Consider the following 13,097-nt stretch of genomic DNA (forward strand, 5'->3'; position numbering starts at 1 on the left):
ACTGATGACCTCAGATGTTAAGTCCCATAGTGCTCAGAGCCATTTGAACTGCTTGCAACATTCAAGCTGGTCTATTGAACGGTTTTCATCTAATGATTTTCTGTTCATATTTAATTCCCATACTTTGCGCAAGGTTCGCAATTGTTCTACATAAAAGATGACTAACTCTATTTTCATGCAGGAACCCCAGGAATTCAACTCTACCAGCTCTGTCAAATGTCTACTCCAAGTCAAAAAGTATAGCATTCGAGGTCTTATTTTTTGCTCAACCTTTGTAAAAATTTGCTTCGTCTTGGATAGTTATCAAATGATATCGTAAGTCGAAAACTACTGATACCAATATCTATCGGTCAAGCGGTATTTTAAAAGTAGCAGGAAAAATGAGTACGTTACTGTAGTAATGGTAGTGCAAATACCGTTGTATGGTTGTACACGTCTAACAGTTACTAAACGAGATTTCAGAAATATAGGAATCGCACAGATGAGATTACTGAGTGTGGTACCTGGCTACACATTACCTGACAGAAAGAGAAATAAAGGTATCAGGATAGAATTAAATATGTTTAACCTGAACAAAGGAATAGTACAGCACGATAACAAACTGAAAGAGTGTGTAATAACAAAGCATGAAAACAGTACAAAAGATATTTCTGAAGAACATTTTAGGTTAAGCTTTACCGTGACTGTTATTGGCATTAAATGAAACAAGGAGTTTACTGTTACCAGTCACCGTTTTATTTATTTCCACGACGCGTTTCAAAGGTTTAAACCTCCATCATCGGGTGGATTTACATTAGTTAGTATGACATTTGTGTGTGTGTTGTGTTACGATTTTTTGGAGGTTTGTTTACAAATGTGACATCATACATGTGATGTGTTACGACAGCGAAAGGAACCTGTGACCACTGGAGGCAGTGCCACAAGTTTCTCCAAAAAATCGTAACACAACGCACACACAAATGCCATACTAACTAATGTGAATCCACCCGATGATGGAGGTTTAAACCTTTGAAACGCGTCATGGAAATAAATAAAACGGTGACTGGTAAAAGTAAACTTGTTGTTTCATTTAATATTTCTGAAGTACAGGGTTATTACAAATAATTGAAACGATTTCACAGCTCTACAATAACTTTATTATCTGAGATATTTTCACAATGATTTGCACACACATACAAAAACTCAAAAACTTTTTTTAGGCATTCACAAATGTTCGATATGTGCCCCTTTAGTGATTCGGCAGACATCAAGCCGATAATCAAGTTCCTCCCGCACTCGGCGCAGCATGTCCCCATCAATGAGTTCGAAAGCATCGTTGATGCGAGCTCGCAGTTCTGGCACGTTTCTTGGTAGAGGAGGTTTAAACACTGAATCTTTCACATCACTATGCGTGAAACTTGCCCGCACGCTTTCAACCGTTTCTTCGCTCACTGCAGGCCGACCCGTTGATTTCCCCTTACAGAGGCATCCAGAAGCTTTAAACTGCGCATACCATCGACGAATGGAGTTAGCAGTTGGTGGATCTTTGTTGAACTTCGTCCTGAAGTGTCGTTGCACTGTTATGACTGACTGATGTGAGTGCATTTCAAGCACGACATACGCTTTCTCGGCTCCTGTCGCCATTTTGTCTCACTGCGCTCTCGAGCGCTCTGGCGGCAGAAACCTGAAGTGCGGCTTCAGCCGAACAAAACTTTATGAGTTTTTCTACGTATCTGTAGTGTGTCGTGACCATATGTCAATGAATGGAGCTACAGTGAATTTATGAAATCGCTTCAATCATTTGTAATAGCCCTGTATAATACAGTAGAAGAAATAAGGGCGATGGGTTGGTGAAAAAAAAACATGGAAAGAGCTAAATAGCTGAGGAAAGAAAAGACAAGAGGTTGTTTAACCCTTATTGATGTCGCCGACGAGGAAGACGACTTTTTGAGTAGATATTATAAGTGTAAAGATGAGATCTTGGGTGCTTCTGACTAGAAGAGTAAGGGTGCCTTTCATCTGATTTGTCAATTGCCTACTTTATCAAGCTATTTTCCCAGATCTTAGAGCATATCTGATGACGTACAGAGAGCAGTGAAACTCCTTCATAGTGCTGCACTCACAATGACCACTTTCATTTAAAAAATAAAAAATATACTTGCAGTAAGTAGTGAGGAGTTGTACCCGACTCAGTTTATTGTTCGAGAAATAGGAAATGTATTTGTGTTGCAGCGCTGAGTAATCGATCGAGATGAACCGTGAGGTGTTCATCGACGACCACCTGATCCCGCTGCGGATCTTCTACCAGCGGCATCACACAGACCCAGACAACGGGCTAAGCGACGAGCGTGCCGCGGTGCTGCTCTCCATGTACGGGCCCAACAAGCTCAAGAGGCCGCCGCAGGAGAACAAGTAAGTCGCGAGTACGTAGGGCAGCACGGTGGTAATCAGCTGAAGAGGAGAAATAGAAATGAGCGTTTGGCGTCATTGGCTGGGAGGCCCCTTACGGGGCAGGTCCGGGCGTCTTGGCGCAGGTCTTATTATATTCGACGCCACATTGGGCGACCTGCGCGTCGGATGGGGACGAAATGATGATGAAGACAACACAACACTTAGTCCCTGAGTGGAGAAAATCCCCGATCCAGCCGGGAATCGAACCCGGCCCGTAGGACGGCACACCATCACGCTGACCACTTTTTTTTCGGTATTGTTCGCTGCGTTTGGTCTGGGGGACGTTCAGGTTTGTCGTTGATTCCTTTACTCAGTTTTTTTTTATTACAGAGGACGAGCAGCCCTCTGATCGAACACGCTGAGCTACTGTGCCGGTGTCCACTCAGCTGTCGGGGCGGATAGCTGAGGAAGAGGGAGATGGTAAACAAGTTAACTAGGCACTCGACAAAACAGCGAGGCGCCCTTACAGTACTTCAACTCCATAAACAGGGTGAAATTCGAGCTCTCGGACTTCGCAGCGCGATTCCTCACATGCCAGCGACATTCGTACGGCGAATACATCCGGCAGGAAAAGGACGTTAAAGAGTGGCAATCCGGCAACACTGTAACCACATGTATGGTAACTACCTCCACTAGCGTTTATTGCTCTTGTTGTACAATTGGTACAGTGGACAGGGTTGTGCGTTAGCATGCAGGAGGTCGATAGTTCGACCCTGGATTGTGGCGCATTTTCTTTATTTACTAATTTCATTCTGACATTGCATACTGTAATATACACCGTTTCCTAGGTCACATGTATTCTAATTTTACAACATTTTGTAACGCTGAACATAACAAATGCGTGGTTAGACAAATAAGAAACAGACTGTTGAAACAAATGACCTATCATAGGACAGAAAAACTAAAAAAACAATATCAGTTTCGGGATGGGAAATTTGATAGCATACTACAAAAGCACATCTACTTGTCATTTATACACACGTAACATGAGGATCCAGATGTCACACGTTAGCAACCAGTGACAATAATAATGTCCATATTAATGACTGCATGACCTTCACAACAGAATACATTGCTCTCAGAACCACAGATGGTCAAAGCGACCTCCCTGCATGTCCAAACATTGCGCAACCCTCCGGATCATACAGCTCTGGACCCTTCGCAGTAAAGCTGCATCCACTGTAGCAAGAGCAGCATGAACACGCTCTACCAATTCTCCGATATGCGTCGGTGGAGTAGAGTATATATGCTCCTTCAGGAGTCCCAACAGGAAGAAATCCAGGGGATTTAAATCAGATGAAAGTAGTGGCAATACAACTGGACCCCAGTAGAGAACTGTGAAAACGGAACTAACAAAAACGTTTTTTTTACGTTTCGTAACTACAAAAAGTAATATTCTTACCGAGACATGTCAGAGAAAATTTACTACAGATGTTATTATGGTCGTCTTTTCCAGCTAGACGTCTCTGGACAATGGTAATAAGCCGAAACACGTCTGACGTGTAAAGTATTTAAAGAAATATGAGGGTTGGAAATTTAATAGTGGCAACTATTTATTTACAACTCGTACAAAATAGATACGTGTTTCAAAGTTTTACTGACCTTCAAAGTAGTCATCAGCATTGTGCATAACCCGTTGCCAGCGATGTGGAAGTCGTAGGATACTCTTAGCAGTGCCAGTTGTGTTGACATTTCTAGCGGTGCGGTCTATTGCCCAACGAATTTGTAACAGTTCTGAAGCGAATGCCGTGAAGTGTTTCCTTCAGTTTAGAAATCGAGTTGAACTCACGAGGGCTTAAGTCAGGGGAGTGCAGTAGGTGGTACAGCACTTAGTAGCCCCATCAGTCAAACGTATCAGTAACAGCTTGCACTGTACGTGCTTGAGCATTGTCCTGCAAAATGATGGTCAGGACCTGCAGAAAGTGTCATCACTTCTGTCTCTACGCTGTTCATTTTTGGAACACAACCTACGGCCAGCTTAGAGACAGAAATGATGACACTTTCTGCAGGTCCTGACCATCATTTTGCAGGACAATGATCAAGCACGTACAGTGCATGTTTAAACAGACACGATGGCATTGCCGGTCGGAGTGGCCGGGCGGTTCTAAGCGCTACAGTCTGGAACCGCGCGACCGCTACGGTCGCAGGTTCGAATCATGCCTCGGGCATGGATGTGTGTGATGTCCTTAGGTTAGTTAGGTTTAAGTAGTTCTAAGTTATAGGGGACTGATGACCTCAGAAGTTAAGTCCCATAGTGCTCAGAGCCATTCTAGCCATACGACGGCATTATTGTACATTATTGGGGCGATAAGGTAAATTTCCAAGCTGCACACTCAACTAAAAGACATTAATATGAATTTCATGTTTTAAATCTGCCACAACGTTCTTAACACGCACACAGCTATGCATGGGCACGTTCCTGGGCAGACAATTTTTGGCGCGATTTAACGACAATTACTGCATATATCTCTCTCCCCAACCAATACAAATATTACTCCAGTGTGTGGGGCCTGTACCATACAGGACTAACAGGGGTTATTGAACAAACATGGAGAAGGGCAGAACGAATGGTCACAGGTTTATTTGACCCGTGGGAGAGTCACAGATATGCTGAAGGGACTGAACTACTGAACTAGCAAACGTTTGGAATATAGGCACAACTATGTTGTGAAAACCTACTTGGAACGTTTCTAGAACCAACTTTAAGTGATGAATCTAGGAAGATACTACAATGTCCTACGTATCGCTTACATAGGGATGACAGTAATTACAGCATTCACAGAGGCATCACTCTTCCTGCGATCTGTAGTGGATGGGGCGGGAGAAAGACCTAGTGATCGGTACAATGCCACGAATTTCACAGTGGTTTGCACAATATAGATGCACATGTGGATTTAAAAAGTGCCTTAGGGATATGTTGTGGGGGCAACGGCCTTGCCGCAGTGGATACACCGGTTCCCGTCAGATCACCGAAATTAAGCGCTGTCTGGAGTGGCGGGCACTTGGATGGGTAACCAACCGGGCCGCGATGCGCTGTTGCAATTTTTCGGGGTGCACTCAGCCTCGTGATGCCAACTGAGGAGCTACTCGACCGAATAGTAGCGGCTCCGGTCAATGAAAACCATCATAACGAGCGGCAGATCGGTGTGCTGACCACACGCCCCTCCTATCCGCATCCTCAGTTGAGGATGGCACGGCTGCCGGATGGTTCCGTTGGGCCACTTGTGACCTGAAGACAGAGTTTTTTTAAGGAATATGTTGTAATTGTGTATACTCATTCAGTTGTTCACGAACATGTGGAACGGAAATCGACTACTCAATAAGGGCACATTGTTCAATGAATTCATTGTGGTAGTGATGGTGATGACGACTAAATCGTGCTAATGACGGTTTAGGTGAATGTGAATATGAGAACTTTACACTTAACAACAATGTTCAGAATTCTCGAAAAATCATTTCAATATTCGTTGTAGGCATAAATTTGTTGTCGTTAGATGTAATAGCTTTTGTGTCGTCCATTCATGAAGGATTGGTGCAAAATATACATTATCATTAAATGTTTCCGTGTAGCATTACTGCAAAAAGTACTTTAATGGAGTGTCACGACACATTATGTAGAATAAACATCTGTTTGGCAATAACATTCGATCTTTGGCAAAAACACTTGACAGTCGGCAACAGAAACCAAAACATTGCATTGAAACAAGCGTTCAGTTCATAGTGTTGTGGAATGTGAGAAAAAACCGCAAATTGGCATTCATAAGAAGAAGAACAACACCAAAATTGCAACAGGAGCGTAATATGTAAGAAATTGTCCACGCAACCTGTAAGTACAGTTCGACTCATTACTACTTAATAGGAAATACCAACCACCAGAAATGTTTATAACCTATAGACACAGTGACGAAAATGTAAATTAAGTAGCTAACTTATTTACATATTCCAGGCCACTGATGATGCCTTGCAGAAAATAAAGGCGAAACGCGTATGACACTAAAATTGTGTTTTATTCAGTTGCTGTCAGACGGTCCATAAGTAAAAATTATCAATATACCGTAATATTACACGCAACTGAGGAAGACAGGACTACAAAAGTTGAAGATGTCAATACAGATATGTCAAGCATTCCCTGTCAACATGTACAACAGGTTCAAGAAAATACATCTGAGACTCCATAAGACGATACAGCACATAAAATTCAACAAAACATGCAAAAAGAACGATTTAATTCCTTGTTACATTAATGTAAAGGTTAAAAACAGTTCTACAGCGGCACAAAAGTCGAAATCATTTGCAGAACGATATTGGTTACTACACGAAATTAAGATGCTCTATTCGAAAAAACAGCACCTAAACATGATGCTCTATGAGACTCATCTAGAATTGGCAATAAACGTAGGAAACGCCACAGTTTTCAGGGCACTAGTAGAAAAACTAAACACAGCACATACACAGCAATGAAATATTTACAAAACAAACATAAACAGAAGATAATGAAACTAAAAGTAAAAAAGACGCAAAAATACATTTACATTTTAAATGTGAAACCACATGAACACCAACACACATTAGATCCACGTTTAGTTAACGTAACAGAGACAGAACTACATGAAAATGAAAAAATGCTCTTGGAAAAAGGTTTGAAACACTGCACGAATAGCAAAGTGAACAATCAATACATAGAAAATCTCATAGTAGAAACTGAACACATCCTTACACGTGAAGAACAACAAAATAATTGTGAAGTAAACATAGGACTGACGAGATAACTAGTAAAAGAAGAAATAAAAGGCATACTGAAACAAACACAGCAGACACACAACAAGAACAACCAAACAGAAGCAGCCACTTTGAAAAGGTTAAAACAAAAGTTAACAAACAATAACATATTAATAACAAGAGCAGACAAGGGAAATGTAACATTACTCATGGATAAAGAGCAATACATCACAAAAACCAAGGAATACATAAACACCCATGCCATACAAAAACTGAAGTCAGATCCAACTACACGATTACAGGCAAACGTGAAACGAACACTGAAAACCATTGAACACACACTCACAGACAAACAGAAATACTACATAACACAGAAAAACCCACAAGCTTCAACACTCCGCAGTCAACCGAAAGGACATAAAGTCGGAATGTCAATGAGAGCTGTTATCAACTTCAAGAAAGCCCCAACATACCACATAGCCAAACACCTCCAAAAGTTAGTTACAAAACACTATAAAGTAGAAAACAACAGAACAATGATAAACACAGGAAATCTAATAGAAAACATACAGAACATATAGGTACCACACACAGCATCACTGATTTCATTCGACATACAAAATATGTATACCTCCATCCCTATCACAGAAACAATAGAAATCATAGAAGAAAATCTCTCATCCCACAGCAACCTCACCACAGACGCAATAAAAGAAATAACAGATATGCTCAGACTGACAACTGAACAAAACTACTTTCAGTTTGAGAAAGAATATTATGTACAAAATGATGGACTGCCCATGGGATCCTCAATCTCAGGAACACTATCAAACATTTTCATCCGTCACCTAGAAAATCAGGTATTTGAAAAGATAACCACTAATGAAAGTTTCAAAATCATATATTGGTACAGATACGTGGATGACATTATTTGTCTGGTAGATGAGCCAAGTGAAAAAATAGATGAACTCCATTCAGAAATAAACAAAGCTCATCAGAACATAAAATTAACACTTGAAAAAGAAAAAGATAATCAAATAAATTTTCTTGACATTACAATAAAAAAAGAAAATGGCAAACATACATTTAACATCTTTAGAAGACCAACAGCCACAGACATAATAATACATTCCCCATCCAACCACCCGCACAGCCAGACACTTGCAGCACTAAGACAAATGTTACATAGATTAAACAGAATCCCACTCAGCAAGAAAAACTATGTACAAGAAATGAGTACAATCATACAAATAGCTAGTAACAACGAGTATGACACACATGTGGTACATAAGCTCAATCAAAAAATAAAAACACAAATACAAAACAAACAAAACATTTCCAGAATACAAGAGAACTCACAAGCTGAAAACTTACAAACACACTCAAAAAACACACACCATGACAACACCACACAGAAAAGAACCAGATGGTACACCATGACCTACACACATAAACTAACACACAGAGTTGCAAACATCCTGAAGACACAGGGCTTCAAAATAGCATATAAGCCTGGGCAAACCCTCCAATCACACCTAAGCCAGCCAGCCAGCTACCAAGAAGGACAAATTCCAACAATCAGGAATATATAAACTTAAATGTCAAAGTTGTGATGCAGTATACATAGGCATGACATGCAGGAATTTTGAAACACGATACAAAGAACATATCAGATGTTGGAAGTATGAAACAAAGCATTCCACATTTGCAGAGCATTTAAAACACTATAACCATCATCCTACAAACATGGAATAAGAAATGAAAATAATGAGAATAAGCAACCATGACAAACATCTTATACAAATGCAAGAAAACTTCCACATCCAGAAAGCCATAGCAGAAAACAAACACGCGATAAATGAACAAACACACCTCAGCACAGGCTCCCTACTACACTTAATAAAGGAAATGATAACATAAAACAAAAAAACTCTTCCCCACACCATCTGGACACACACACACACACACACACACACACACACACACACAGAAACAGCCCACAAAAAAAGCCATAACACACACACAGCTAAAAAAAATTATATCGCACCAAAACACACACACACACAAACGCACACACAAATGAATACACGAACAGATCACAGAAATTGTCCACGCAACCCGTAAGTACAGTTCAACTCATTACTACTTAATAGGAAATACCAATCACCAGAACTGTTTATAGCCTATAGGCACAGTGACGAAAATGTAAATTAAATAGCTAACATATTTACATATTCTAGGCCACTGATGATGCCTTGCAGAAAATAAAGGCGAAACGCGTATGGCACTAAAATTGTGTTTTATTCAGTTGCTGTCAGACGGTCCATAAGTAAAAATTATCAATATACCGTAAAATCTGCGTGTCTAAAGACTTACTAAACTCAATCCTGTTGTTGCAGTTCACCTCATATTTAGAACGGCATCCATGTAAAAGGTAACTAGTTCATGGTTTGCTACATTTGCTGCCTTTTTAAGAGAATGTACATTGTGATCAGCAGTCACACATTCCATAGTAAAAGAAATTCGTGCTCCTTCCTATCCTACAGCTGTGTATTCGAATTTCATCTGTCCGAAACGTTGCACGAAAGACATTGCGAACACAAGCGAGAAAACTTCCATTAAAGCACTAAATCAGAAGGACTGATAGGCGTAAGCTAGTAAAGCTGCAGGTGCTATTCTGGGAAAGGTTTTTGGCACACAAACGGCCTTAACATTGTGATTATCACACACAAGGCCACGGATGCCTGAATCGGTGCGACTGCACCGTATGAGTTTCAAACTAAGGAGAAGGAAGTGTAATGCTATTCAGTATCGACATTGTTGGAAACGGGGTAACAGTTAACCTAATTAAAGTTTGGAAACAGTCGTTTGTGGCTTTGCATAACGAACAAATCAGCTTCCATCGGAAGTGATGCGGTGTAAGCACGAAATACCTAAACCTGAATAACACGACGGGGCTTTGATGAGTACGAGTTTCTTGTCTCCCACGCACCGTGTTTGGGGTGTAGTAATCGAAAAGGATAGCTAAATTCCTATGTGCTTCGGCCACAGTACACATCTGAGGTGAATTAAGTTGGGATGACGTTATAAGAATATTTTCAGCTGTAAAAGAACCGTTACGAACGCTGATAATGCGGACATTCTCAGACTGTTTACTGTTACAACCAGAAGAAAAACACAGCCAGACTTTTGCCAGACACATTCGTAACAGTTTCCCCAAGAGAGGAGGGACTCTTACTGCTGGATTATATTGGTGACGTCATAACAAGAAAACAGTGTAATTTCTTAAGGGTTGCAGTTGAACCATTTGCGTGGGAGAATGAAACTACTTCTGCGGTCTTTCGCGTTCATCAAGCGATTTTGGTGACAAATTTAGATGTACGGCCGTATAACAGTTTCTTAAATAAATAAATAAATTTACAAAGTTGCACTCGTACCTGAACGAAAATAAATCTGATGCTTTTATAAAGCTGTGGTAAACAATGCCAATCATTTTGGGAAACCTTGAACTACTACCTAAAATAATTTTCTTTGAGGCTTGTCATTGGTAGTTAATCCTTAAATAATAATAATAATAATAATAATAATAGTTATTATAATTACCCGTCAACAAAGTCAAACATTCTGCAGTGACGGTATTAAGAAACTCTCTTTGGGAAAAACGTGTTCGGAGGAGGGTGATTATGTTGAGGAATAAATATGTAGATAAAGATGGAGACTGTTAATAATTTTTGTTTTATTTGGTAAGCTTTGAAAGTATTTGCATAAAATATTCCGAGGCATTACTTTTCAGCATGCCCTCGTACAAGATCCCATACTGCAGTTCACACCAGAAATACCTGGACCAATACAGAGATCCTTGGCTGGTCTGCCAGATGCCCTAATAAAGTATACTTTTTTTATTTCGGAATGGAACCAGTGACTAAAGATGTAGTACCTTCTATTTCCGTGAGTGGGTACGAGTAAAAATTCATACATTTTAGGCTATTGCGTTTCTATTCTCTGGTTTGTAGGATTTCTAGGAATGTGATGGAGTCTTTCACTGTTATCGACCATTCTCCATACAGCCTCGACTTGGCCCCATAAGATTTTCATCTGTTTCCAAAACTTGAATAACACGTTCGAGGACTTCACTTTGATAGTGATTAAGTGGTGCAGGCAGAGGACAGGTTGTGGCTCACTGAAGAAAGCGAGTCATTCTACAGTGGCAGTATCAGCAAACTAGTGTCTTATTAGGAACAACTGTGATCGTCGCGAGTGTAACTATGTTCATAAATAAATATGTAGATGTGCAGAACTATAGACCTATATCTCTAACGTCAATCAGTTGTAGAATTTTGGAACACGTATTATGTTCGAGTATAATGACTTTTCTGGAGACTAGAAACCTACTCTGTAGGAATCAGCATGGGTTTCGAAAAAGACGATCGTGTGAAACCCAGCTCGCGCTATTCGTCCACGAGGCTCAGAGAGCCATAGACACGGGTTCCCAGGTAGATGCCGTGTTTCTTGACCTCCGCAAGGCATTTGATACAGTTCCCCACAGTCATTTAATGAACAAAGTAAAAGCATATGGACTACCAGACCAATTGTGTGATTGGATTGAAGGGTTCCTAGATAACAGAACGCATCAAGTCATTCTCAATGGAGAGAAGTCTTCCGAAGTAAGAGTGACTTCAGGTGTGCCGCAGGGGAGTGTCGTAGGACCGTTGCTATTCACAATATACATAAATGACCTTGTGGATAACATCGGAAGTTCACTGAGGCTTTTTACGGATGATGCTGTAGTATATCGAGAGGTTGTAAGAATGTAAAATTGTACTGAAATGCAGGAGGATCTGCAACGAACTGACGCATGGTGCAGGGAACGGCAATTGAATCTCAATGAAGACAAGTGTACTGTGCTACGAATACATAGAAAGAAAGATCCTTTATCATTTAGCTACAATATAGCAGGTCAGCAACTGGAAGCAGTTAATTCCATAAATTATCTGGTAGCAGGCAATAGGATTGATTTAAAATGGAATGACAATATAAAATTAATCGTCGGTAAAGCAGAGGCCAGACTGAGATTCATTGGAAGAATCGTAAGGAAATGCAATCCGAAAACAAAGGAAGTTGGTTACAGCACACTTGTTCGCCCACTGCTTGAATACTGCTCACCGATGTGGGATCCGTACCACATAGGGTTGATAGAAGAGATAGAGAAGATCCAACGGAGAGCAGCGCGCTTCGTTACAGGATCATTTAGTAATCGCGAAAGTGTTACGGAGATGATAGATAAACTCCAGTGGAAGACTCTGCAAGAGAGACGTACTAGCTCTGTACGGGCTTTTGTTGAAGTTTCGAGAACATACTTTCACCGAGGAGTCAAGCAGTATATTGCTCCCTCCTACGTATATATTGCGAAGAGACCATGAGGATGAAATCAGAGAGATTAGAGCCCACACAGAGGCATACCGACAATCTTTCTTTCCACGAACAATACGAGACTGGAATAGAAGGGAGAACCGATAGAGGTATTTAAAGTCCCCTCCACCACACACCGTCAGGTGGCTTGCGGAGTATGGATGTAGATGTAGATGTAGATGTAGATGTAGAAGTATGTCAATAAAGTTTGTTATATTTAAAAAGCTTTCAGAATATTCACATAAAAAATTCGGAGGCATTACTTTTCAACACGCCCTCGTATATACCGTATGTTAAGAGTCTTTCACTTACAATGTCGCAGTCCGGAACCATGTGGCTGCTACGGTCACAGGTTCGAATCCTGCTCGGGGATGGATGTGTGTGATGTCCTTAGATTAGTTAGGTTTAAGTAGGTCTAAGGGACTGCTGGCCTCATATGGTAAGTCCCATAGTGCTTAAAGCCATTTGAACCACTTTTGAACTTACAATGTCGCAAATCACAAATTTTATCCTCCTTTCTGCGTGCAGAATTTTAGGCG

General features: G+C 40.6%; 1 protein-coding gene across 1 annotated transcript in view; it reads left to right on the top strand.

Annotated features, from left to right (window-relative positions):
- Nucleotides 1-2,230: 2,230 nt before the first annotated feature.
- LOC124608032 (sodium/potassium-transporting ATPase subunit alpha-2-like) overlaps nucleotides 2,231-13,097 on the top strand; it is a 166,368-nt gene continuing 155,501 nt past the window's right edge. The window contains exon 1 of the mRNA XM_047139958.1: nucleotides 2,231-2,391. Within this exon, the coding sequence (XP_046995914.1) occupies nucleotides 2,231-2,391 (161 nt within the window). The remainder of the gene's footprint in view (nucleotides 2,392-13,097) is intronic.

The sequence above is a fragment of the Schistocerca americana genome, chromosome 1 (assembly GCF_021461395.2).
Source record: "Schistocerca americana isolate TAMUIC-IGC-003095 chromosome 1, iqSchAmer2.1, whole genome shotgun sequence".
Classification (NCBI taxonomy): Eukaryota; Metazoa; Arthropoda; class Insecta; order Orthoptera; family Acrididae; genus Schistocerca; species Schistocerca americana.